General features: G+C 44.0%; 1 protein-coding gene across 1 annotated transcript in view; it reads right to left on the reverse strand.

The window, feature by feature from the left end:
* LOC133968733 (xenotropic and polytropic retrovirus receptor 1 homolog) overlaps window positions 1-17,704 on the reverse strand; it is a 57,759-nt gene extending 40,055 nt beyond the window's left edge. Inside the window, exon 1 of the mRNA XM_062404919.1 lies at window positions 17,335-17,704. Within this exon, the coding sequence (XP_062260903.1) occupies window positions 17,335-17,403 (69 nt within the window). The 5' untranslated portion in view covers window positions 17,404-17,704. The remainder of the gene's footprint in view (window positions 1-17,334) is intronic.
* Window positions 17,705-25,356: the final 7,652 nt, after the last annotated feature.

The raw sequence follows: 25,356 nt of genomic DNA on the forward strand, positions 1-25,356 counted from the left end.
GTTCCACTCCTTGTCTCTTCCTGTAGTCCACGATCAGCTCCTTCGTTTTGCTGACGTTGAGATGGAGGTTGTTGTCCTGGCACCAAGATGTCAGGGCTCTGACCTCCTCTCTGTAGGCTTCTCATCGTCGCCGGTGATCAGGCCTATGACAGTGGTGTCATCAGCAAACCTGACAATTTTGTTGGAGCTGTGGGTGGCCACGCAGTCATGCGTGAACAGTACAGTACAGGAGAAGGACTGAGCACGCAGCCCTGGGGGGCACCGGTGTTGAGTCAGGGTGGAGGATGTGGTGCTGCCGATCCACACTGCCTTTGATCTGCCTGTCAGGAAGTTCAGTATCCACTCACAGAGGGCAATGTTGAGCCTAAGGTCTATGAGCTTGGTGACAAGCTTCAGGGACACGATGGTGTTGAATGCTGATGCATTTGCTGATGTAGCAGATGGCCGTGTACGTGTTGATGTCATCATCCTGGAACACGCACTACTCTGTTGTGCTGAAACAGTCCTGAAGAGCCGAGTCTGACTGATCGGTCCACCGCTGAACGGTCCGAGTCACCGGTCGGTCACGCTTGAGTTTCTGCCTATAGGAAGGCAGCAGCAGGACTGAAACATGATCTGATTTGCCGATTAGGGGGCGGGGGAGGGCCTTGTCAGCCCCGGAGGGAGTGTAAACATGGTTGAGCGTGTTCGCGCCGCGCGTCAGACAGCTGATGTGCTGGAAGTATCTCGGCAGGACTTTCCTCATCTTGGCGTTGTTAAAATCCCCGGCCACGATAAACGCAGCCTCGGGCCGTGATGTCTCCGTCCTGTCGATCACCCCATGCAGCTCGTCCATTGCCTGGTTGGTGTCGGCATTTGGCGGAATGTACACCGCTGTTATAATGACCGATGTAAACTCCCTTGGGATGTAATAAGGTCGGCATCTGATCATGAGGTGCTCCAGGTCCGGAGTACAGCCTGAAGAAATAATCCTCATATCAGACCACCAGAGATAATTCACCATGAAGCAGACACCCCCTCCCTTGCTCTTACCTGAGTTTGTTGTACGGTCCTGGCGGTGAATGGAGACCCCCCACGGGAACAATGGCGGAGTCCGGTATCGATCGGTCGAGCCAAGTCTCCGCGAAAACCAACACGTTACAAAACTTTCTGTCCTGTTGAAAAGCCATCCTGCTACAAAGTTCTTCCAGCTTGTTGTCCAAGGACTGGACATTAGCCAGAAGAATGCATGGTATAGGAGGCCGGTTTTCACGTTTCCTCAGCCGAACCAGGACGCCTGCCCACGATTTGTTTCCTTCGTCATCGCCTCCGAGTTCCAGGTACGGCAGGTAAACAGCGCCACGGGTAGTCTCCTTTGTTTGTTGTCGATGGTTGTGAAAAAGTTTTTTTTACCGTCAAACCGATGGACAGAAGTTGTGCTCTATCATATATGAAGAGTGTGAATGAGTGCATGTAACCCGATGTCTCGCAGTTTTTCAGTCCTTTGCAATATGTGTATTGTGCACATTGATATTGCGATTACGATATATCATGCAGACCTAGTTTATTGCAATATGCCCATTTACACACATTCATACAGTGCATCTATGGGGCACTTTTTCGATGAGGGTCAATCCGGTGTTCAGTATCTTGCCCAAGCACACTTTGGCATGCAGATAGGCAAGACTGGGATCAAACTGCTGATCCTCTGGTTAGAGGACAACCGCTGTTGGTAGCAGGGCAGCTCTGATTATTGTCACAAATAACCGTACTTCTCTCCTTTCCTTCTTCACTCTCTCATTTTCTAACTCTCTCACTTACCTATCTATATTGCTGTCCTTGTTAACTCAGTTGAGAGCATTTTCATTCCTCAGTCACACCAACCACGCACGCACACGATCCAGATACACAACCTGTGGGGATTACCAGGCAAATCGTGCCTGACTAACACTGACCAAAAATTTGCAGGACTATAGCATCTACACCGTCTCTCTTTGTTTAATCTTTGATTGCTTTCCAATGTGTTCTTAAATTCCAAATTTCATAATTATTATCCCTGTTCATTCTCTTCTCTTTCTTACAACTTTTCCCTAATTTCCATTAAACATTCCTTTCCCCCTCTCTAATCCTACCCCTACGAAAAGGTAAAGACTTTATATCTTGACACTTAACTGTCAGTAGGCTTATATGAGTCATGAATGGATTATGTTGTTGTTTATGTCCTGTAATAATCTAAGACAACCAGGTGTTTTTATCCTTATTTTTGTGTTTGTGGTGGCTCACATAGCACGTGTGTGTGTGTGTGTGTGTTCTAATGGCAAATGATCATAAGATATTGTCTAAAATGCTGTTTGTTTCGGAAAGAGTTACCTTTCTTGGTCATATAATCACTTCAGAGGTAAAACCCTCTCACCCAGACGAATTGAAGCTATTCAAACTATCCCAAAGCCAGAAACAAGGGATGACTGACAATGGACAACTGAAGCTAAGAAAGTGTTTGTTGACTTGAAATTGGCTATGCAATCTCTCCGACATTAGGCCGACCAGACTGTACCAGGCACTTAACATAGGCTGTGGATGAAAGAGGTTGGTACATGATATCTGTGCTGATGCAGGACCATGTGGGACGACAGAGACCATTAGGCTTTTCTTCTCACGACTTGACTCTGTTGCAGCAAGACTCCCACCTGTCTAAGAGCTGTGGCCGCTGCTGAGAAGGCTGTGATTGCATCAGATGATGTTGTGGGCTATGCTGACTTGACTTTACTGGTGCCACATGCTGTTTCAAGGATTTTGCTTAAGCAGAATGCCTCCCACCTTTCAACAGCTAGGTGGCTCAGATACAACACAGTCTTACTTGAAATGCCAAATATCACTATTAAGTGATGTTTGGCAGAAATGCAGAAATGGAGCTGTTTGCTAAAAGCTCAGCATCAAGAGATCCAGCAACTAGTAGAAACCAAGTGGGTTTTGAAGTAACAACTTTGTATCATGCAACTCTGGCTGAACCACTCCCATTGCATTATTCTGCACAGGCTGCAGAATTGGTTGCATTGACTGAAGCATGCAAATATGATAGAGACAAGAGTGTCAACATCTACATAGATATGCGGTATGCATGGGGGTGGCACATCATTTTTGAAGACTTTGTGCTAATAAGAAGTTTTCAACCTCTACCCAGACTGATTGCAATCTGCAAATGTGAAGCACATACTATACATCTTGACTCAGTTTCACACAGGAATGCTAGGTAAGATGCTGCTGCGAAGGCTGAAGCAAAATGTATCCTGCCGGTCGAAGGTGCTTCTGTATTGGATGTGACTTTACCACCTAATGCTGATTTGCAGGAGCTGCAGACGAGGGCAACACCAGAGGATACAACTGTATAGAAGAAAGTGGGCTGTTATGTGGCTAACACAATTAGATGTGGGCTAAATGGGAAACCTTGTTTACCAAAATATATTTTTCCTTATTATGCTAAGTTGATAAATGGTAATGACCATGTACCAAAGGGTAGCATGCAAACAGAGAAACAGATGTATTGGTTTACAAAAGGATTCTCAAACTACTAGCAAAAACTCTCAGAAATGTACAATTTGTGCTACAAATAATGTAGAGAGAGGGATCCAGACTCCACAAAGTGCACATCCAGCACCAAATGAACCATTTGATCATTAACAGATGGATTTTATTGATTAACACAAAGTGAGGGAAAGAAATACTTTCTTGTTGTTGTTGACATGCTTCTAGTGGGTGAAAGCTTTCCCCACATCTAAACAGGATTCTTCAGCAGTGAAAGAGAAAACGGCACATTGAAAAACATACTGGTAAAATGCTTTGAGGAGACAGGGCTGACCTGGACAAAAGCTTCGCCAATTGTTTAAATGTACATCACGGCTAGGGTGAGAAGTAAGAAAGGTTTGACCCTTTATGATATTCTCTTTGCACGACCAATTGAGACAGGAATTAGTCCTGTTAAGAGGCAGCTTCCCCAGACCAGTCAATTTGAGGATGAAATGTTGCGATATATTGTGTAAACCTGTCCTCTGTAGAGGTGAAGGATGCCCTATCAAAATCCCTAGACAGGAGACTGGATTGTGGTGAAGGATCTGAGGAAGACAAACTGGAGAGCACGATGGTGGAACGGGCCCTACCAAGTGCTCCTCACCACACAGACGGCAGTGAAGGTCGCAGAGAGGGCAACCTGGATACATGCAAGCTAAGGATGTCACGAGAACCGATACTTACGATACCTTTCAATACTAAAATAACAAAACACAGACGATGCCCATTTTTTTGAAGCACCGTAAGAACAGTGAGCGCCGATGCAAGCTGTTAGCATCGGTGCTGCGCCTCTTCTGGAGCTGCGGCGCTGATCTCTGAGCAGCTGAGACCAGAAAAACTCAGTGTTTACACTGTTCTACTGATGAGAAGCAGCCGGTCAGTCAATGAGCAAACTGCTTCATGTGAACGAGCTGTGACCTCATTGTGTGCTCCGCTCCCCGCCCCGCTCACTCGCTCAGAGACAGTCTCTATCTCGGAGTGCGCGCGCACACCCACACACATCACCCGCTCCTGGTATTTCATGACGGCCTGATACGATGATGATTTAAAAAATGAACGTGACTTTCACTCACGTTCAACATATGAACACTGATTCGTTAAGTTCGCCGTTCGCGAAAAATATGAACAACACTGCGCAGGGAACCACTGCAGAGGGTCTGAAGAGCCGCATACGGCTCCGGAGCCGCAGGTAGCCGACCCCTGCTCTGGAGGATGACGTGACGTGTTTTTTTTACCGTGGTATCGAAATTGGCATCGAGAATCGTGTTATTTTACTGGTATTGGCACAGACTACTGAATTTTTGGTATCGTGACACCCCTAATGCAAGCCATTGCTTGAGGTAACCTGAGCCAGGGGTGGATTCTTCAGGACAGAGCGTGCGTTGATGTCAGTGAGTGTGCCTTCAGCCTTCGATTGTTTTGTGCCCGCTAGTAAGGAGGGGTGTGGAAACCTTTAGAACCACACGTCTCTAAACTCATGGAAGAGGCAACACACTGATTAGGGGTTTGGCAAGGAGGTCACTGCTGGCACTGTTCTGGGATATATCTTTGGTGACAGATCAGGAAATTCACCAACCTGTGATGACGATAGACCAGGGACTGTTTGCTTCAATATACAGTTTTATGGCTGAGGATCATTATCTGGGAAATTCACCATTTTAGCAGAAAGTTATAGCTACCTGTGGAATGATATGGGATTGGGGGGTTACAGCTACATGCAAGTATAATGTGACATATGTTGTTCTGTTAAATGTAACTGATCAAACCCTTTTACAGACCGTTTACATAGACCAGGTTATGACAACACGGTTGTTAGGATGCCTTCTAGTGATGGGTATGGGTCCCTAAGGGAACATGTGTGGGTGTGTGGGAAATATGTTTACCATTCACTCCGACCGGGGTAGGGTGGGACTTGTTATTTGTCCGAGCTATTACCCTCTGGTACCTAACCTCAATTGCTTCCATACAGATTATACAAACTATTATGTGCCATCCAGACATAAGCGTTCCACAGTGAGAGAATCTCCACAAGAGAAAGGTTTCGGAGGGCTCTTCTCTTGGGGGGGAACTGTGAACAACGCACACAGGATAGATGAGATTGCTCTGGAGTGGGGGCAAGGTTTTCACCTCTTCTCCCAGTATAAAGGGCCTCAGAAATGTGGGTCTGCAAAATGGAATGGCTTTGGATTTGATGCACGCCAGTCAAGGAGGTGTTTGCCACATAATCGGATTGCAGCAGATACAAACTGGATATTTCTGATAATATGATGCATATAGTTTCCCATCTAAATTAACTATTGTTCAAGGAGAAGAACAAGGATTCACATATTCCTGAAGGGTTGAATTGGGGGTCATGGGTAAAGGCCGATATATGCTACTCCGTTTTGACGGACACGGACACATGGGAACGGCTTCGCGGCCGTGGAACGCCTTGTCCGAGCACCCCGGAGAGCTCTTCGTGTACCTCTAATTTTGGCATTTCGGAGATCCTAGGGATAGCCCTTGGCTGTGATTGGTCTGCTAACGACATAATTTATACACAATGTAATTTTTCGGAATCTCACATTGCGGACCGTACACTTCCTGTTTCATTCCCTACATCTCCTCTTCAGTTGTTCTTGTCTCATATAATACGTTACAAGCAAGTCCTCTTCAGTCAACCAGCTCCAGCTCAATCAACAGCCTTTGTCTGTTAGTTGCCATCATTCACTGTGTGTGAGGAAAGCCGGGAGGAGGTATATAAACAACGTGACTTCTTCTGCATATATATAACTCATAAGGTAGGCTTCTCTAAGCTTGTCTTCCGTTGCGCCACCTACTGTTCTGGCGGTGAATTGTTTCAGCACCCACAGCTTTCGGAGAACCATAAATGACAAAAGTGTCCGTCGGATACGTCCGTCCATCAGTCCATAACGGATTCGGAGTAGCATACTGCAGCCTTAACTCCAACATTTTTTGCAGCCTGGGAAAATGTGTTATTGTAGTTTTTTAACACCTATTCTGATTTTGTTTTGTGTTTTATTGTGTTGGTTTGTTGTCCCTCGAGTTACAAGTATGGTTACTTCTTTAATCAAGTCTACGATTGGTCAATATGTTCAAGTTTCCTGACTCTCATCTAGTGTTGGGCCACAGTCCAGAGGCTGAGCACCAGACACTGGAGCCGACGGTGAGGACAAAGGATTGTAAAACTTTTGGAGGGAAAACATTCTCCAGCAGGCCTGAGAATCTCCCCCTGGTGGTTGGAAAATGTCCTGAAGCGCCTTCAGGACACCCGCTGAGTTCCAAGCCCCGCCCACTGAGGTCCAACTCTGACACCCAATTGGCTTAAAGCCAGCATCATCCTATGACCAGCACCTCAAGGAGGCAGAACCTCTCAGGTAGAATAAAATCACTGAGACATCAATAATCGCTGCCATTTTCCCTGCTCTGAAGACGTCAACAGACCCCTCCGGGTCTTTCCAGATGATTTAGCTGCTAAAGGGGGCAACCAGAGTTATTTTCTTTCATTTCTTTCATTTTCTTTTATCTTAAGTTTGATCTTACTTTGATAGAGACTATTTTTGTTTTAACTTGAAAAGGCCGTGTACAGGAACTTGCTCGCTGGCCGAGCTCAGAGACTTTCTTTCCAAATCCACAGCGGCGTTACCGCTGCTCATCCCTGCAGAAGAGACGAAGCCGAATTCCGCTCCAAGAGCAAGAGAATTCGCTCTATTCGGCCCAGCGCTGACCTCCGTTGCAACCACGAGACCCACCGGAGCACCGCTTAAGAGGCCAGGACACTGATTTGTTTTCCAGGAATCCGCCCGTTCGCACGCATCCTGAGGTTTAACGACAGATTCACTGGACTTCCGGGAAATCCGCGCCCCACGCGCAAACAACACCGCGGAGGTCACAGTAAGAGGCTTTATTGTCTGGGCAGAGACTAGATTAAATACTTAGCGTGTCATTTGTTTGATTGTATGTTTGTTGGTAGATCGCTGATCTATTTTTAGCCGTGCTACACGGCGAGCCGAGACGTCACATCCGGTTCCTTTGTTTACTGTGTTTTTGATAAGCGCGCGGTACAGAGCCGGCGCTTCCTTTTTGCGTGTTACCGTCAGAGATATTGTGCGGAGATTTACATCTGTTAAAAGATAAATCTCACGTAACTGGACTGCCTGCTTTGCTAGTAGTTGTCTCTGACGATGTTTCCTGATCTCTCTCTATCTCTCCCTCTTTCTTTCTCTCTTTTCTCCTAAACCTGTCTATACACACATCCGATCTGTATTTAGAATACAGTTCAGGTAACATAGTTAAATCTATATTCAGAGAGGCTGGACACATCTGGAAGCCATGCGGCTGAACGCCAAAGCAGAGACAAAGCATTCTCTTTGTCTGAAAATCACTTGGTGTAATTCATGTGACGACCACCAGTGTGAGCTCCGACCACATGGTGTCATTAACATAGACTCCATTTTGAATAACGCAAGTTAAACCACCATTTTGAATGTATTATTGCCACGCCCCCTCTCTCACTCTCCTCCCATTCTTGCTCTAAATTCATAACGGCTCCGCCATCTTGTTTTGTAGTCAATTCGCCATTTTTAGGCCTTGATTCCACGAATCATGATCGGCCGCCATCTTAGATGTGACCTCTCTCTCTCTCTCTCTCTCTCTCTCTCTCTCTCTCTCTCTCTCTCTCTCTCTCTCTCTCTCTCTCTCTCTCTCTCTCTCTCTCTCTCTCTCTCTCTCTCTCTCTCTCTCTCTCTCTCTCTCTCTCTCTCTCTCTCTCTCTCTCTCTCTCTCTCTCTCTCTCTCTCTCTCTCTCTCTCTCTCTCTCTCTCTCTCTCTCTCTCTCTCAGACACATTGATAGACACAGACAGATACACATAGATGAATACATGTGTTTTCTAAATTGTGATAAGCGGCTGCTGTTGTTATCTTTGAAATATGGGAGTTTGTTAAAATGATGAATCATTAATTAACACTAACTGTATTTCACATGCACACACATAGACACACACACACACACAGAGAGACACTTTGACACAGACACACACACATACCGAGACCTTAGCTAGTGAGGGACTGAATGAACTCTTAACAAATAAAGATAGAAGGGGGGCATGAACAGTTTAGCCAGATATTATGTCTTCAAACTAATTATTAATAATAACCCTTTTCTTTCCTAGTGTATAATTAATCGACGACCGATTAATTGATCATTAAGAATTTCGTCGAGGACATTATTTTTTCATCGAGGAAAATGATTGCATGTTCGCTATGTGTCTGGAGGTTGGAATAACCGAGCTGCCTTGAACGCAGCACAGCGAGGATGTTAGCAGCTGTAGTAAGCATCCCGGTGCTAGCCTCCACTCCGCTGCTCGGCTTCATGTCCGTACAAGGCCCGTCAGTCCACGTGGAGGGGAACCCAGACAGACACGGGTCTGGGTGAGGGGTTCCGGGAGTGAGGGCGTGACAACAACCGGACTGAGAGGTCGAGAACTGTCAAATTTAGCTAGCTGTCAGCGGCTAGCTGCTGCTCGCTCATCGGGGCTAAAGGGTACAGCAGCGCATATTTTCAAGTGTAACCATTGAACTGATCCCATTTAACTGCCACAAGAGTTGTTCATCTTGTAATAAAGACCTCAATGAGGAAACACGCTGTGTTTTTTCTATTTTCACAGCATTTTTATATAGCCTATAAACAGAGAATTTTAATTCAAAAATATTAATGATTAATCGAAAATCGATCGTTTATTCTCCCGACGATCGATTAAGACAATTTAATTGAATGCCCATCCCTAGTACCTGTACTCTTCTTCAGACTGCTTTTTGTCTGAACATTATTTTACTTGGCAGCCCAATTACGAGTATGGTTGCTTGGGTATCCCAAGAAACAGACTCTATAGGGTAGGAATACAATGGAAGTGAAGGCCGGGAGGCGTGCCCCCTCATGGAGGTGGGGCAAGTGATCTGGGTTGCCGGCCCTGCAACACCCTCCCCCGGTCCAGGAGCGACATACAGCATCCCGGTAAGAATTCAGGGGGCTGTACATCCGGCTATGGTGGACTCAGGCTGCATGCAGTCCATGATTCACCAGAACCTGGTTCGACCCGGGGCTTTGGTGGAGGCTTGTTGGGTAGATATTAGGTGTGTGCATGGGGATATTCACAGATACTCGATGGTGACAGTGGAAATTAGACACCAGGGGAAAAAGAATAGAACCAAGGTCGCGGTTAGCTCCCACCTGACACACCCCCTAATCCTGGGGACTGATGGCCGGGGTTTCATTCTGTAGTGGGGCCATGTGTGGGGGTGCGCTCACGACAGGGACATATGACGTGTGCGCTGCGCTCAGAGGTGACGCGAGGTTGTCCGACAATGCAGACAGGGGGTGGCCGCAGTGCTGGAGTCTCTGAGGCAGGCCGGACTCACAGCCAACCCGAAGTGTGCAGTTGGACGGAGGGAGGTTCGGTATCTGGGGTACCACTTGGGCAGCGGGCAGGTGCGCCCTCGGGTGGATAAAACGGCAGCTATCGCAGCCTGCCCGCGGCCCAGGTCCAAAAAAGAGGTGAGACGGTTCTTGGGTCTGGCGGGGTACTACAGGCGGTTCATCCCCGTGTTCGCTGAACTGACTAGCCCACTGACCGATCTGACCCGAAAAGGTGCCTCAGATCCGGTCGAGTGGTCGGAGCAGTGCCAACAGGCATTCGAGAGGGTAAAACAGGTCGTCTGCGGGGAACCACTTCTCCATACACCAGGGGTAGGCAACCTTTACTATCGAAAGAGCCATTTCGCCCGCTCTTCCCCCAAATTAAATCTCTCTGGAGCCGCACAACATATTTGATAACACAGGTTATAAAGTTATATATATATATATATATATATATATATATATATATATATACACATACATACATAGTTATACAATATATATAAAAACTATAGTTTGTTGCATTTATTAAATAATAGAACGACAATAAAAAAAACTTGACATTTAACTGCTATTTTTACCTGTTACAAAACAGAAAAACACCAAATTCGTATGAATTGGAGAACAAAATACACGTGTGGGCCTAGTTTGGAATAAATTAAACACAGAACTCAGCTTTTTTTGCTCATCTCCAGCTTGGTACTTTTCAGCAGATGCTGTGTGCTTGCTCTGGAAATATCTTTCAACATTACATTTCTTATTGTTTGCTAATTCCTCGCCACATATCAAGCATACATGTAAGACAGCATCGGTGGCAGTGAAAAGAAATGAATCTGTCCACGCAGACTTAAACTCTATTTTCCTCCCAGACTTTTCTTTTCTGGGATTTATCCATGATTAGTTTACCGAGGCCGGGGGTCGGAACTATAGATAAGCGACCTGCAGGGAAGAGCTCCGGGACATAATAGGATGTGACGCATATTTTAGTTGCTGAAATATTAAAACAAAACGTGAGAGCAGGTCAGACTGGAGGCGGACACAGAAACTGAAGCTCGGTACAAACCAACTGCAGCTTCTGCTCTGATCAAGAAGCTTAGGAGCTGATTTCTGATCAGCTGAGACCAAAGAAACTCGTTGTTTTCACTGTTTCCACTGTTGAGAAGCAGCCGGTCAGTCACTGAGAGGCTGCTCCGCGTGAACGAGGTCCGATCTCACTGTGTCTCTCTGAGCGAGTGAGCGGGGCTCAGGGCACACACACGCACGCGCACGCGCACGCGCACGCACACGCACACGCACACACGCGCTCCTGGTATTTCATGATGGCCTGATACGATGATTATTTAAAAAATGAGCTTGAACTCTACGTTCACTCACGTTCATCATATGAAAGAACTGATTCGTTAAGTTCACCTTTCGCGAAAAATATGCGCAGCATGCACTGTGCAGGGAGCCACTGCAGAGGGGCTGAAGAGCCGCAGGTTGCCGACCGCTGCCATACACCTAACTTTTCTCTGCCCTTTCTCTTGCAGACTGACGCGTCGAACAGGGGGCTTGGGGCGGTTTTGTCTCAGCAGGTGAGGGGAGTGGACCACCCGGTGCTGTACATCAGCAGTAAACTCAGAGAGAGAGGCCAGATACAGCACAATAGAAAAAGAGTGCCTGGCAATCCGGTGGGCGGTCGACACCCTTCGATATTACCTTCTGGGACGCTCTTTCACCCTCTGTTCGGACCATGCTCCGCTCCAGTGGCTCCACCGCATGAAAGATGCCAACGCGCGGATCACTCGTTGGTATTCGGCCTTACAACCCTTCAAATTCAAGGTGATCCATAGGCCGGGTGCACAGATGGTTGTGGCCGACTTCCTCTCCCATTCAGAGTGGGGGGGGCGGGGGGAGTAGGTTAGGCCGGACGGCTCCCCGGCCTAAGTCGGGCGGTGGAGGTATGTGGTAGTGGGGGATGGTCAGCGTCGGCTACAGGAGGGTGGGAGTGGAGATTGGGTGCTGGGATCGGTGCCTGGGAGAGAGTCTCCAGAAGGAACGATACGCTGCAAAGCGAATGAGGATAAGCGTATGAGAAGTTTGATTTATGTTTTGTATGGGTGCCTGAAGGAATAAAAGAAGCTACTGAGACACACTTACCTGCGTCCCCACTGTTTCCTGACAACTAACCCACGGTGACAAGGGAGATCCTGTTACAGATGTCATTGACGAAATTCTTAATATTCCATTATCGATCGTCGTTTAATTATGCCCATCACTAACAGGTACCGTGGATGGCTTTCTGCAAAAGAAGCAGATGTGTACTCCGTGGCAAGCAACATCGACCCCGCCAGAGTGAATCTTTTCTGCAGCGGGGGAATAACTACTTTTAGAAGAGAGCAAGCCTCACAGCCTCAGAAAGATTTAAATCGACTGATGCAGCCCTATTTTTGAATAGATCTGCATCATTCAACCCTGACATGGGAAAGATCAAGTTGGATTGTCAGTGGTTACTGCACATGACATGTTACTTCATGCTTCACTGGCTGCACAGGCAGCAGAAGTCACAGCTCTTACAGGAGCATGCAAATTAGCCAAAGACAAAACTGTGAACATTTACAAAGAGAGCCGCTATGCATTCGGCATAGTGCATGACTTTGGAACAATTTAGAAACATAGCAGTTTTTGACATCGTCGGGCAAGCCTATTGCACACCACTCTCGCCTCAAAAATGCTGGATGCTATTATACTCCCCAAGCACGCAAGCTCACAATTCTAAAACTGATCTGGTTTACCAGGAAAACACCAGAGCAGATGCAGCTGTTAAAGCTGCAGCAAAACAGGAATTTATTAAGACTGATATTTTCCTATACTGTGACTCAGATCAACCACGCACTCCTATGAGTGATTTACAGAAACTGCATCAGAGAGCTGATCTCACAGAGAAGGATCTGTGGAAAAAGAGTAGTTGTTTTTCTACAGCTGGGGTGTGGCATGGCTCAATAATAAACCATGCCTGCTAGGGATTTGTTTCCCGGTTAGGCTAACTTGACTGAAATTATGGATGCTGTTCACAACAAAGCGTGAAAATGTGAGAATGCTTTTACTTTGAAGGGTACAGAAAGTTTTGCAAATACTTATGTTGTGATCATAATTATCGATAACTCTCGATAACGTGAGCTAGCACATCGTTAAAACGAAAGTTAAGAAATGATCATATAGATCGTAGACGATATATATCGCACATACCTTTTTAATGAAAATAAAAAGCACCCCAGAATCTGTGTTTGCTCTGTGAGTGCTACAACCATGCAGTCTTTTTGCTAGTTCATGTGCCTATTGAATTCATCAGGCCTACTCTCATATTTGGTCTGGTAGTCACACTACAAATCTGTCAGGCTACATAAAGCTGCTTCCATCATACATTTTCATTGGGAAATGAGTATCAACAAAGTCTGAGTGTGTGATATTGTTCTCACTGAATCTGAATATTTCACACATTTCTGCAGATAAGGATTAAGGACAAAATATCTGCATACCATCACAATGTCAACGCTCTGAGTTGAGCTGGAGCTGTTATAAATCATGGCATGTTTGAAAGAGGCCAGGCCAGCATGAAAACAAAGACGCTGACAGTCTTTACTTCAGCGCCAATCGCATCACAGTGGCTCAGGGGACACCTTTGTTTAGTATCTGACCCAAACACAGCTGTCATTAGAAAACACAACAAGCATGCAACAGCTCTCGACAGCATGGCTCCGCAAACCTCAGAGGCCTGGGTCCTACATCTTCAGAGGAATAAAACTAACTGGGCACAGGGCCAGAATTTCAGCTGGACAGAACAACAAGCTACATCTGGTCCGTGTCCACACCCTGCAGGAGCTGGAAGACACTTATATGTGAAACTGCTGTGGAAATAAGCAACAGAAGGATTTTCACACTTACCCCATTCACTATAACAAAAGGCAATTTAGGCTGAGACCAGTTTTATATCAATCAAACAATATTTATTCGTATAGCCAATATTCACAAATCACAATTGGTCTCAGAGGGCTTTAAAAATGGTGTGACATCCTATGCCCTTAACCCCCAACAAGAGTAAAAAAAAGTCTTTGCCAGGGTAAAAGCCGATTGTCTTAGTCTCCCACTCCAAATTTGCTATGATATGTTTTGACAAGTTAGTAGGACATACATAAGAAACAAATATGGAAACAAATTGACAATATTGTTGAGGTTTGCAGCGTCAGAGGGTTGGCCAGATGTCTCACTTCCATCAGCATCATCTGCACTCACAGTTATCAAAACATAGAATACTGCACCTCCTGATGCAACTTCATTAGGGCTGCCAAGAACTCTGAAAATTCGTTGACATCAATATTTTAAACCGACGCGTCAGACCCACAGAAATTATGAATTTACTCGATTTACTAAAACGTTTCGTTTCAATTCATTATAACAAATGTATGACTACGTAACATCTGGTTTACACCGGATGCATCCTGAAGCATGTAGGCCTATCTGTTCACACGGGACACACACTTCTCACCAAATAACCCAAATGGTTCAACTGCTACTGATTTCAACTGTGTCGTTATGGAATATATGAGAGATTAATATTCATCACAGATCTTAAAGTTGAAATTATTGATGTAACATTAGTTTACAGCGACAATTAGAACGTTGCTTCTACTGATTATCCACAAATAAGGCTATGTGTTGTTTGGTTAATTCAAATACCAGTATTTAAGGCAAAAAGTTTCAACCTTGCCTCTATCTCAGTTACTCCTAATTTACACAGTTATGTTAAAGACATTGAACATGTCTGTTAAGGCTCTAAGATGAGTCGTGTCGGTTTTCTTTCGTAATGTTGCCGTTTCTACCAGTGTTACGACTGCTGCCCGGGTTTACCAAGAAGCACAGCTACTGTGCTTTGGACCAATCCAATCAAAAGATTACTTTTTTTTAATGTTATTTGATGTTGTGAACTGGCACAAAACAGCCAAGAATGCTCTGAAATGAGTGTTAAAAGATGTGTTAAGCAAAAAAGACATGATCTTGATTTGATTTGCAAGGTCGTTAACTGTAAGTTAACGACCTTGCAAATTCATGGTGCAAGGCTGAACACTCAAATTCTATATCAATTAAGATGGTTACTGTGTTAATTATCAAATATTATAAACAACTAGGGCTACGTTGTAGCACTAACGGGCCCGAGCACAGGCAATTTCAAGTCTGTTGCGGACGGGGAAGAGAGAGCGATCGATGACCAAGCGCACGTCTCTGCCTTGCGTGCGTTTTAAGCTCTGCAGCAACAATAAATGCTTCACTTCCTGTATCCAGCAGGTGGCGCTAGGATTTTAAGTCATGGTGTCTTTGTAGATGTCATCAGGTCGCGACTCTTGTCTTACATGTCTAGTTTGGAGTTGATTGGACCAAATATGTCCAAGATACAGACGCTCGTGTTTTGATGGCGTGTGATCAGACTTTGACTCCACGCCATGGTCAGAGTTTGGTGTTTTCCTATTTTGTAACAGGTAAAAATAGTAGTTAAATGTCAACAGTTGTCTTTATTGTCGTTCTATTATTTAAAAAATGCCACAAACTATAGTTTTTATATATATATATTGTATGACGATATATATATATATATATATATATATATATCAATTTGAATTAATATATGTCCTGCCTATCTTGACTATATTTGGCTCGACCGCAACAGCCATTTATTTCAAGCAAGAAAGTAACCATTTAGATTAACATAACGCCTGAAGAAATTATCTGAGTGCCGTCATCAGACTAGTTTTAATTTACTGTCAATTTATGCACGCTCATACGTATTTTTATTAAGTTTTTTGATATCAGATCATAAAATTAAAAACGAAATAATGACTTGAATTACGAATACGACAAGAAGGAATGATGCACAGATTTGATAGTGGTTTCAAACTGGGAAAATGCCATTGAACTGACTCAATTCACCTGCCCTTGCAGATATAGTACTGGTGTTGTTCAGTGATAGTTCACCCTCATGGCCTCTTTCCCAACTGAGTCTGTGTGCTTTTTAAGTTAATGATCATAACTGATTTATGTGGACTGATTGCAGATTGATTAGTGATAATGAAATGATTCCATATGCCTTCAGTATATGGCTTCTCTTAGGATCAGAAACATACACAGCGCAATCCCAGTACACAACCCTGATCCATGTAATTTGAAGTAAGAATTAAAGCATCATAAAGTTCAGCTCCCACCCTGACCCTGCATGATGGGAGCTGAATCTGCTTTTGAGGAGAGTCGAGGGAGGGGGGGAGGGTGCAAAGATTAACCAGCTCAATAAATGATGAGTCAGCTGAATAACACACAACAGGGGATGACATGTTTAACCGCATGTTGTCTTTTAACCGCTGGCTGTTGAGGTGGTGTCCTGTAAATGGTGTGGGCTTTGTAGATAATTGGCAAACTTTTTGGAGGAAACCTGGTCTTGTTAGGAGAGACGGCGTTCATCCCACTTGGGATGGAGCTTCTCTCTTATCTAGGAATATTACTCAGTCTATTACATGACAACCCATAGTTGGGACCAGGAAGAAGAGCTGCAGTGCTAAACACTTATCTGCGCTCCCTCTCGATCAGTCACACAACCCCATAGACCAAGACCGAGCTGGCAGCTGATGATGGATCCTAACTGGCGGCAGTGGACAATGACTGTGGACTATAGTGGCATCCGATCTTGATGGTGGATCATGATCTTGCTGGCTGCTGACCATAGACTATGATTGCAGCAAGACTGCTTGACATATAGTATTGAAGTTATCCTTCAAAATGTTTACCCTCATCCATGCTGCTAAAACCTTCATCTTGATGATGTTTTCCTACACTTGACATATATTGCACTTCTGTCCCTCAGAGAGTGATCCCTCACATGAGTGATCCCTCTGAGGTTTCCACGTATTTCTACCCTGTTAAAAGGGTTTGATGTCTCACCATGTTAAAGCCCAATGAGACAAATTGTTATTTGTGAATATGGGCTATACAAATAAAATGTGTTTGATTTATTGCCTCTTGTCTGGTAAACGCATGGGGGGGCACAGGACTCTGCAGGCCCCTTCTGTATGTGACCGAATTCGCACCTGCAGAGCCAAAACACAAACCTAGCTAACACCGTGTTAGCTATCGCAGCAGTACAGGGCTAATGGCTGCTTGGTTTGCAGCCGTAACAATTGAAGCAGCTCGTTTCGTCGTTATTAGAGCAGCGAAATACAAGGAAGCCACCGGCTAAACGAAATTCACATGATTCTGAACACAAATAACCGGTGAGAAAGTGGAAGCACATCCTGTTAGCTTGTCAGCTAGCTATTAGCAATCAGAGAGCGGCTTTAACATGAAGCTAACTTACCTCATACTGTATGTACTGCTTCCTCCACTCCGGAGTGATGTGAGCAGAGAGATGCTCTGTGAATTTCATCTTGACTCTTGGCTGCACTCCTCTCTCCTGCCGTCACCGGAGCCAGGAGCTGGTGGTTCAGCTCAGCAGAGGACAGGCGCGTTTTATTTGACCGTGATGGTTCACCAGCGTTTACACACTAACTCCCATCTGAAGATTACGTTTGCGCTGCTTAAGCTAGCGAGCTACTGACACACATCTAAGTCGTTTCAAACACCCTCATATCAAATTATTGAATGTAGCTTTAATCTGTTGCTCAAAGGCAGCGTTTAACGTCAGGTCTCAATGTTGACGCCAACTGGATCTCTCTCTCTCGCTCTCTCTCTCTCGCTCTCTCTATCTCTCTCTCTCTTTCTCGCCGCCTTCATGGCAGTTGGAAAGTTGGAAATACTAGAACCGGTCTAGATCGCACATGAACACATAGTTATTATTATATTATATATTCTTGAGATAATGTATGTCACACTGTGTAGGATTGATAGAAATAAAAAACAAGAATGCCAACTCTTTTTAGCTGTAATCCTTAAACATTTTGGTGGTAATTTCATGTCTAAATTATTTTATGTCCCTGACAGTCAAAACAGGTATTACATATATATTTCTTAGATATTTGAAAGACACAGCACTGTTGCTATCTTACAGTCCCACAGTGAGATTTGCTCGCTAAACATTAAATGTTGCATTCAGCAGTTGATGGATGCTGGGTCTTTGTAACGAGTGAGTATGCCATTCCGTTGTGCTGTCTGAATGTTTTGAACTCATCATATCCTCAGTCATTGGACTTATCACTGGCGTTGTGGAAACAGCATATAGACGTGAGGTGGCAAGTCTGGTGACATGGTCTGAAGAGAGCAACCTCACCCTCAACATGAACAATGGAAATTATCGTGGACATGAGAAAGGAGAGAAGAACTCATTAGCAACTGTTCATCCGAACAGTGTGACTAGCTTCAAAATTCTAGGGTCTACACCAGTGATGTACTCACTCGGGCACTAAACACCACCCAGCTGGTGAAGAAAGCACAACAGCGGCTGAGGATGCTCAGGAAATTCGGGAATGTCACCAATGATCCATGATGAGCAACTTCTACAGCTGCATCATTAAGAGCATCTTGACCGGCTGCATCACAGTGTGGTATGGGAGCACGGCGAAGGCCTTTGATCCAACTGATCACACTCAGACTTTTTAACGTTCACTGGCCCTCAGACCATCCTGGATTAGACCTTAATACAGAGATCCTTCACTACAATACAATTTACTATTTCATGTACAAATTGTGCACAGCCAATGCACATCCTATTAATACCATTATATTGCACCCAGTTGGAAGATGGGAGGCAATCCCTGTCACCTGGTTCTAAAAAAAGGCCCATATTTTACTTTTACTATGGCAAACATAGTATCAATTATATATAAAAATGTAAATGAAAACAAAAAATATCCCTAAATATTTCTTATAAAAATGGAGGATTTGCCATGAAACAGGAATACCAGGAGGATCTTTGGCAGTAAAATGTAACATTGTTTTATCCAGCTCCCAATGAGTCATGTTGACAAAAAAAATATTATTAGGGTTCTGCCTCTGAACAAGGGCCTCTTAATAGATTTTCTCAGAATACCTTTTGGTAACTGAATAATGTTTTACAAATCTGTCTCATAATACCATTGTGAATACGGTCCTCCTATTTATTTATTTACCCCAGAGTCATTCACATTTGCTGTCAGTGTTAATCTAAAACACTGTATCTTTATATTCTGTGGATAGAATCGCATAGTAAATAGAAGGATGAATTTTTGCAGGGAAATTCGAATTTTTAATGGACTACAGTTTGTATTTCAGAGCTGGTTGTTTTGGTCACATACAGAGAAGCTCATGATTTAACCCTCTTATCACATGCATTAATTTCAGTAAATAATGGACATGTTAATGCTACTGTGACTTGCTTTAATAAAATGGATCATAAAGTTATATCACTGTTGCAAATTTAAGTTATTTCAAATAGGGATATTGGTGATTAGAACAGCACTTCCTGGTGATTATTTAATACATTGCATCCCCAGATTGATCTTTCTGTCAATGTTTCTGTACTGTAAGTTAACGACCTTGCAAATTCATGGTGCATTCACATAGTAGTGGCAGTCAAGGCTGAACACTCAAATTCTATATCAATTAAGATGGTTACTGTGTTAATTATCAAATATTATAAACAACTATGAGCAATTTTGTGTCAATCAGACAATGTTAACACAACTTAATTTTCACACTGATCAGTAGGTGGCGCTATGACCCTGAACTAATATTTATATGTGGAGCTGTTCAGATCAGTATTGTGATCATAGGTCAGTAGTTTGGAGCCGGTTGGATAATGCAGAGTGGATTAACAAAGTACTTCCTGTTTCCTGGCGAATCAGTAGGTGGCGCTATGACACTGAGGAAATATTGACACATAGAGCTGTTCAGGCTTGGACTCTGACCATGTGACAGAAGTTTTGTAGTGATAGGACAATGCACAGTGGAGTTATGATAACATCGTGTCCTTTGGCGAAGGAAAATCCTTCGCCGCACATCAATGTTTACACGGTTTAAGGAAACGTCACAATTCTGACCATGATCTAATGACTTGACTGATCTGATTTGAGCTGTATATTGTAAATCAGCCAGGAGCAGTTCATCAAAGTATAAAACATGTCACTTCCTGTAGCCACCAGGGGGCGCTGTAATTTCAAGTCATAATTTCTGTGTAGATGTCATCAGGATGGCACCCTTGTCTTACATGTCTAGTTTGGACTCGATTGGACAATGTATGTCCGAGATACAGAACCTCGTGTTTTGATGGTGTTTAATCAAACTCAAGACGCCACGCCACGGTCACACGGTGTGACGAAAGGTCAATCTCTTAATCACTTTTTATCTCCATCTTGTTGTGATGGCACTGATCTTAATTTGAAGTTAATCTGATGAAAGCCCTGGGACAAGTGCATCAAGTAAAAATGTGGAATATGGAAAAAAAATGGCCACTTAATCCAAAATGGCGGCCTCCCTGTTTGGTCAAGCATACCTATCCAAGATATTTTTTTGTTTGTTATGAAACGACACATGTCCCGATAGATTTGTATAAATGTCGGCCATCGTAGTGCCGGGGTTGCCCTATAGGGGGCGCTGGTCAGTTTTTTTGCCACGCCCATTTCTTAAAACCATATGAATATCTTCAGGGGGGGTCTGTTGTTACACACATGTAGTGTGAGAGAGATAGAATCATGAACACTGAAGTTACAGCAATTTCGTGTTTCACGGCGAGTTGATGAACTTTAATGCCACGCCATTCATATGGCGTTTGACGAAAAGTCACGGTAATCTTATGTCTTCATTGTCAATGTCTTGGGACCCATTTGATACAGTTTGACATGGTTGAGGTCAGTGGATGAGGAGAAATTCATCCAAGTGTAAGACAAGCAAAAAACAAGACATTTCCTGTTGCCACCAGGGGGCGCTGCGGTTTTAAGTCATCATTTATGCATAGATGTCATCAGGCGGGGACTATTGTCTTACATGTCTAGTTTGGACTTGATTGGAACATGTATGTCCGAGATACAGATGCCCGTGTTTTGATGGCGTGTAACCAATTTTTAACGCCATGCCACGGTCACACGGTGTGATAAAAAAAAAATCCCTTAATCACTTTTTATCTCCATCTTGTTGTGATGACACTCATCTGAATTTGAAGTTGATCTGATGAAAGCCCTGGGACAAGTACGTAAAAGTAAAAATGTGGGATATTGCCAAAATGGCCACTAAAAGCAAAATGGCGGACTTCCTGTTGCGTTTTTCATAATGCTCCATGAGACTTTTTTACATGACTGGTCACGATACACCTATATCCAGATTTTGATGAAAATCCGTTATGTGGAAACCTAGGGGCTGGTTCCAGGGGGCGCTGTAGAGCCATTTTGCCACGCCCAATTCCAATTACTCCAGAATACTAAAATATCCGCAGACCTTGAATTTCCTGCAAAGTTTCATAACTTTTTGAGCATGTCTAGACCCTGAAAAAGCCCCCCAAAGGGAAATAATAATAACTAGGGCTACGTTGTAGCACTTGCGGGCCCGAGCACCCGCACGTTGAAGCCTGTTGCGGTCGGTGGAGAGAGCGATCGATGACCAAGCGCACATCATCGATCGAGCATGCACTTCTACACGTTGCATGCGTTTTGCACTCTGCGGCAGTAGGTTTTCCAGTAGGTGGCGCCATCACTATTATTACGCACAGACATATAGATCTGTTCAAGTAGGCGCTCTGATGTAGCGTGAGAAATTTTGTGTCAATTGGACAATGTTTCCGCAACTTAATTTTCACACTGATCAGTAGGTGGCGCTATGACCCTGAACTAATATTTATATGTGGAGCTGTTCAGATCAGTATTGTGATCATAGGTCAGTAGTTTGGAGCCGGTTGGATAATGCAGAGTGGATTTACAAAGTACTTCCTGTTTCCTGGCGAATCAGTAGGTGGCGCTATGACACTGAGGAAATATTGACACATAGAGCTGTTCAGGCTTGGACTCTGACCATGTGACAGAAGTTTTGTAGTGATAGGACAATGCACAGTGGAGTTATGATAACATCGTGTCCTTTGGCGAAGGAAAATCCTTCGCCGCACATCAATGTTTACACGGTTTGAGGAAACGTCACAATTCTGACCATGATCTAATGACTTGACTGATCTGATTTGAGCTGTATATTGTAAATCACACAGGAGCAGTTCATCAAAGTATAAAACATGTCACTTCCTGTAGCCACCAGGGGGCGCTGTAATTTCAAGTCATAATTTCTGTGTAGATGTCATCAGGATGGCACCCTTGTCTTACATGTCTAGTTTGGACTCGATTGGACAATGTATGTCCGAGATACAGAACCTCGTGTTTTGATGGCGTTTAATCAAACTCAAGACGCCACGCCACGGTCACACGGTGTGACGAAAGGTCAATCTCTTAATCACTTTTTATCTCCATCTTGTTGTGATGGCACTGATCTTAATTTGAAGTTAATCTGATGAAAGCCCTGGGACAAGTGCATCAAGTAAAAATGTGGAATATGGAAAAAAAATGGCCACTTAATCCAAAATGGCGGCCTCCCTGTTTGGTCAAGCATACCTATCCAAGATATTTTTTTGTTTGTTATGAAACGACACATGTCCCGATAGATTTGTATAAATGTCGGCCATCGTAGTGCCGGGGTTGCCCTATAGGGGGCGCTGGTCAGTTTTTTTGCCACGCCCATTTCTTAAAACCATATGAATATCTTCAGGGGGGGGCTGTTGTTACACACATGTAGTTTGAGAGAGATAGAATCATGAACACTGAAGTTACAGCAATTTCGTGTTTCACGGCGAGTTGATGAACTTTAATGCCACGCCATTCATATGGCGTTTGACGAAAATTCACGGTAATCTTATGTCTTCATTGTCAATGTCTTGGGACCCATTTGATACAGTTTGACATGGTTGAGGTCAGTGGATGAGGAGAAATTCATCCAAGTGTAAGACAAGCAAAAAACAAGACATTTCCTGTTGCCACCAGGGGGCGCTGCGGTTTTAAGTCATCATTTATGCATAGATGTCATCAGGCGGGGACTATTGTCTTACATGTCTAGTTTGGACTTGATTGGAACATGTATGTCCGAGATACAGATGCCCGTGTTTTGATGGCGTGTAACCAATTTTTAACGCCATGCCACGGTCACACGGTGTGATAAAAAAAAAATCCCTCAATCATTTTTTATCTCCATCTTGTTGTGATGACACTCATCTGAATTTGAAGTTGATCTGATGAAAGCCCTGGGACAAGTACGTAAAAGTAAAAATGTGGGATATTGCCAAAATGGCCACTAAAAGCAAAATGGCGGACTTCCTGTTGCGTTTTTCATAATGCTCCATGAGACTTTTTTTCATGACTGGTCACGATACACCTATATCCAGATTTTGATGAAAATCCGTTATGTGGAAACCTAGGGGCTGGTTCCAGGGGGCGCTGTAGAGCCATTTTGCCACGCCCAATTCCAATTACTCCAGAATACTAAAATATCCGCAGACCTTGAATTTCCTGCAAAGTTTCATAACTTTTTGAGCATGTCTAGACCCTGAAAAAGCCCCCCAAAGGGAAATAATAATAACTAGGGCTACGTTGTAGCACTTGCGGGCCCGAGCACCCGCACGTTGAAGCCTGTTGCGGTCGGTGGAGAGAGCGATCGATGACCAAGCGCACATCATCGATCGAGCATGCACTTCTCCACGTTGCATGCGTTTTGCGCTCTGCGGCAGTAGGTTTGCCAGTAGGTGGCGCCATCACTATTATTACGCACAGACATATATATCTGTTCATGTAGGCGCTCTGATGTAGCGTGAGAAATTTTGTGTCAATTGGACAATGTTTCCGCAACTTAATTTTCACACTGATCAATAGGTGGCGCTATGATCCTGAAATAATATTCATATATGGAGCTGTTCAGATCAGGATTGTGATCATAGGTCAGTAGTTTGGAGCCGGTTGGATAATGCAGAGTGGATTAACAAAGTACTTCCTGTTTCCTGGCGAATCAGTAGGTGGCGCTATGACACTGAGGAAATATTGACACATAGAGCTGTTCAGGCTTGGACTCTGACCATGTGACAGAAGTTTTGTAGTGATAGGACAATGCACAGTGGAGTTATGATAACATCGTGTCCTTTGGCGAAGGAAAATCCTTCGCCGCACATCAATGTTTACACGGTTTGAGGAAACGTCACAATTCTGACCATGATCTAATGACTTGACTGATCTGATTTGAGCTGTATATTGTAAATCAGCCAGGAGCAGTTCATCAAAGTATAAAACATGTCACTTCCTGTAGCCACCAGGGGGCGCTGTAATTTCAAGTCATAATTTCTGTGTAGATGTCATCAGGATGGCACCCTTGTCTTACATGTCTAGTTTGGACTCGATTGGACAATGTATGTCCGAGATACAGAACCTCGTGTTTTGATGGCGTTTAATCAAACTCAAGACGCCACGCCACGGTCACACGGTGTGACGAAAGGTCAATCTCTTAATCACTTTTTATCTCCATCTTGTTGTGATGGCACTGATCTTAATTTGAAGTTAATCTGATGAAAGCCCTGGGACAAGTGCATCAAGTAAAAATGTTGAATATGGAAAAAAAATGGCCAATTAATCCAAAATGGCGGCCTCCCTGTTTGGTCAAGCATACCTATCCAAGATATTTTTTTGTTTGTTATGAAACGACACATGTCCCGATAGATTTGTATAAATGTCGGCCATCGTAGTGCCGGGGTTGCCCTATAGGGGGCGCTGGTCAGTTTTTTTGCCACGCCCATTTCTTAAAACCATATGAATATCTTCAGGGGGGGGCTGTTGTTACACACATGTAGTTTGAGAGAGATAGAATCATGAACACTGAAGTTACAGCAATTTCGTGTTTCACGGCGAGTTGATGAACTTTAATGCCACGCCATTCATATGGCGTTTGACGAAAAGTCACGTTAATCTTATGTCTTCATTGTCAATGTCTTGGGACCCATTTGATACAGTTTGACATGGTTGAGGTCAGTGGATGAGGAGAAATTCATCCAAGTGTAAGACAAGCAAAAAACAAGACATTTCCTGTTGCCACCAGGGGGCGCTGCGGTTTTAAGTCATCATTTATGCATAGATGTCATCAGGCGGGGACTATTGTCTTACATGTCTAGTTTGGACTTGATTGGAACATGTATGTCCGAGATACAGATGCCCGTGTTTTGATGGCGTGTAACCAATTTTTAACGCCATGCCACGGTCACACGGTGTGATAAAAAAAAAATCCCTCAATCATTTTTTATCTCCATCTTGTTGTGATGACACTCATCTGAATTTGAAGTTGATCTGATGAAAGCCCTGGGACAAGTACGTAAAAGTAAAAATGTGGGATATTGCCAAAATGG

Source organism: Platichthys flesus, chromosome 14, assembly GCF_949316205.1.
Source record: "Platichthys flesus chromosome 14, fPlaFle2.1, whole genome shotgun sequence".
In the NCBI taxonomy this organism is placed as follows: domain Eukaryota; kingdom Metazoa; phylum Chordata; class Actinopteri; order Pleuronectiformes; family Pleuronectidae; genus Platichthys; species Platichthys flesus.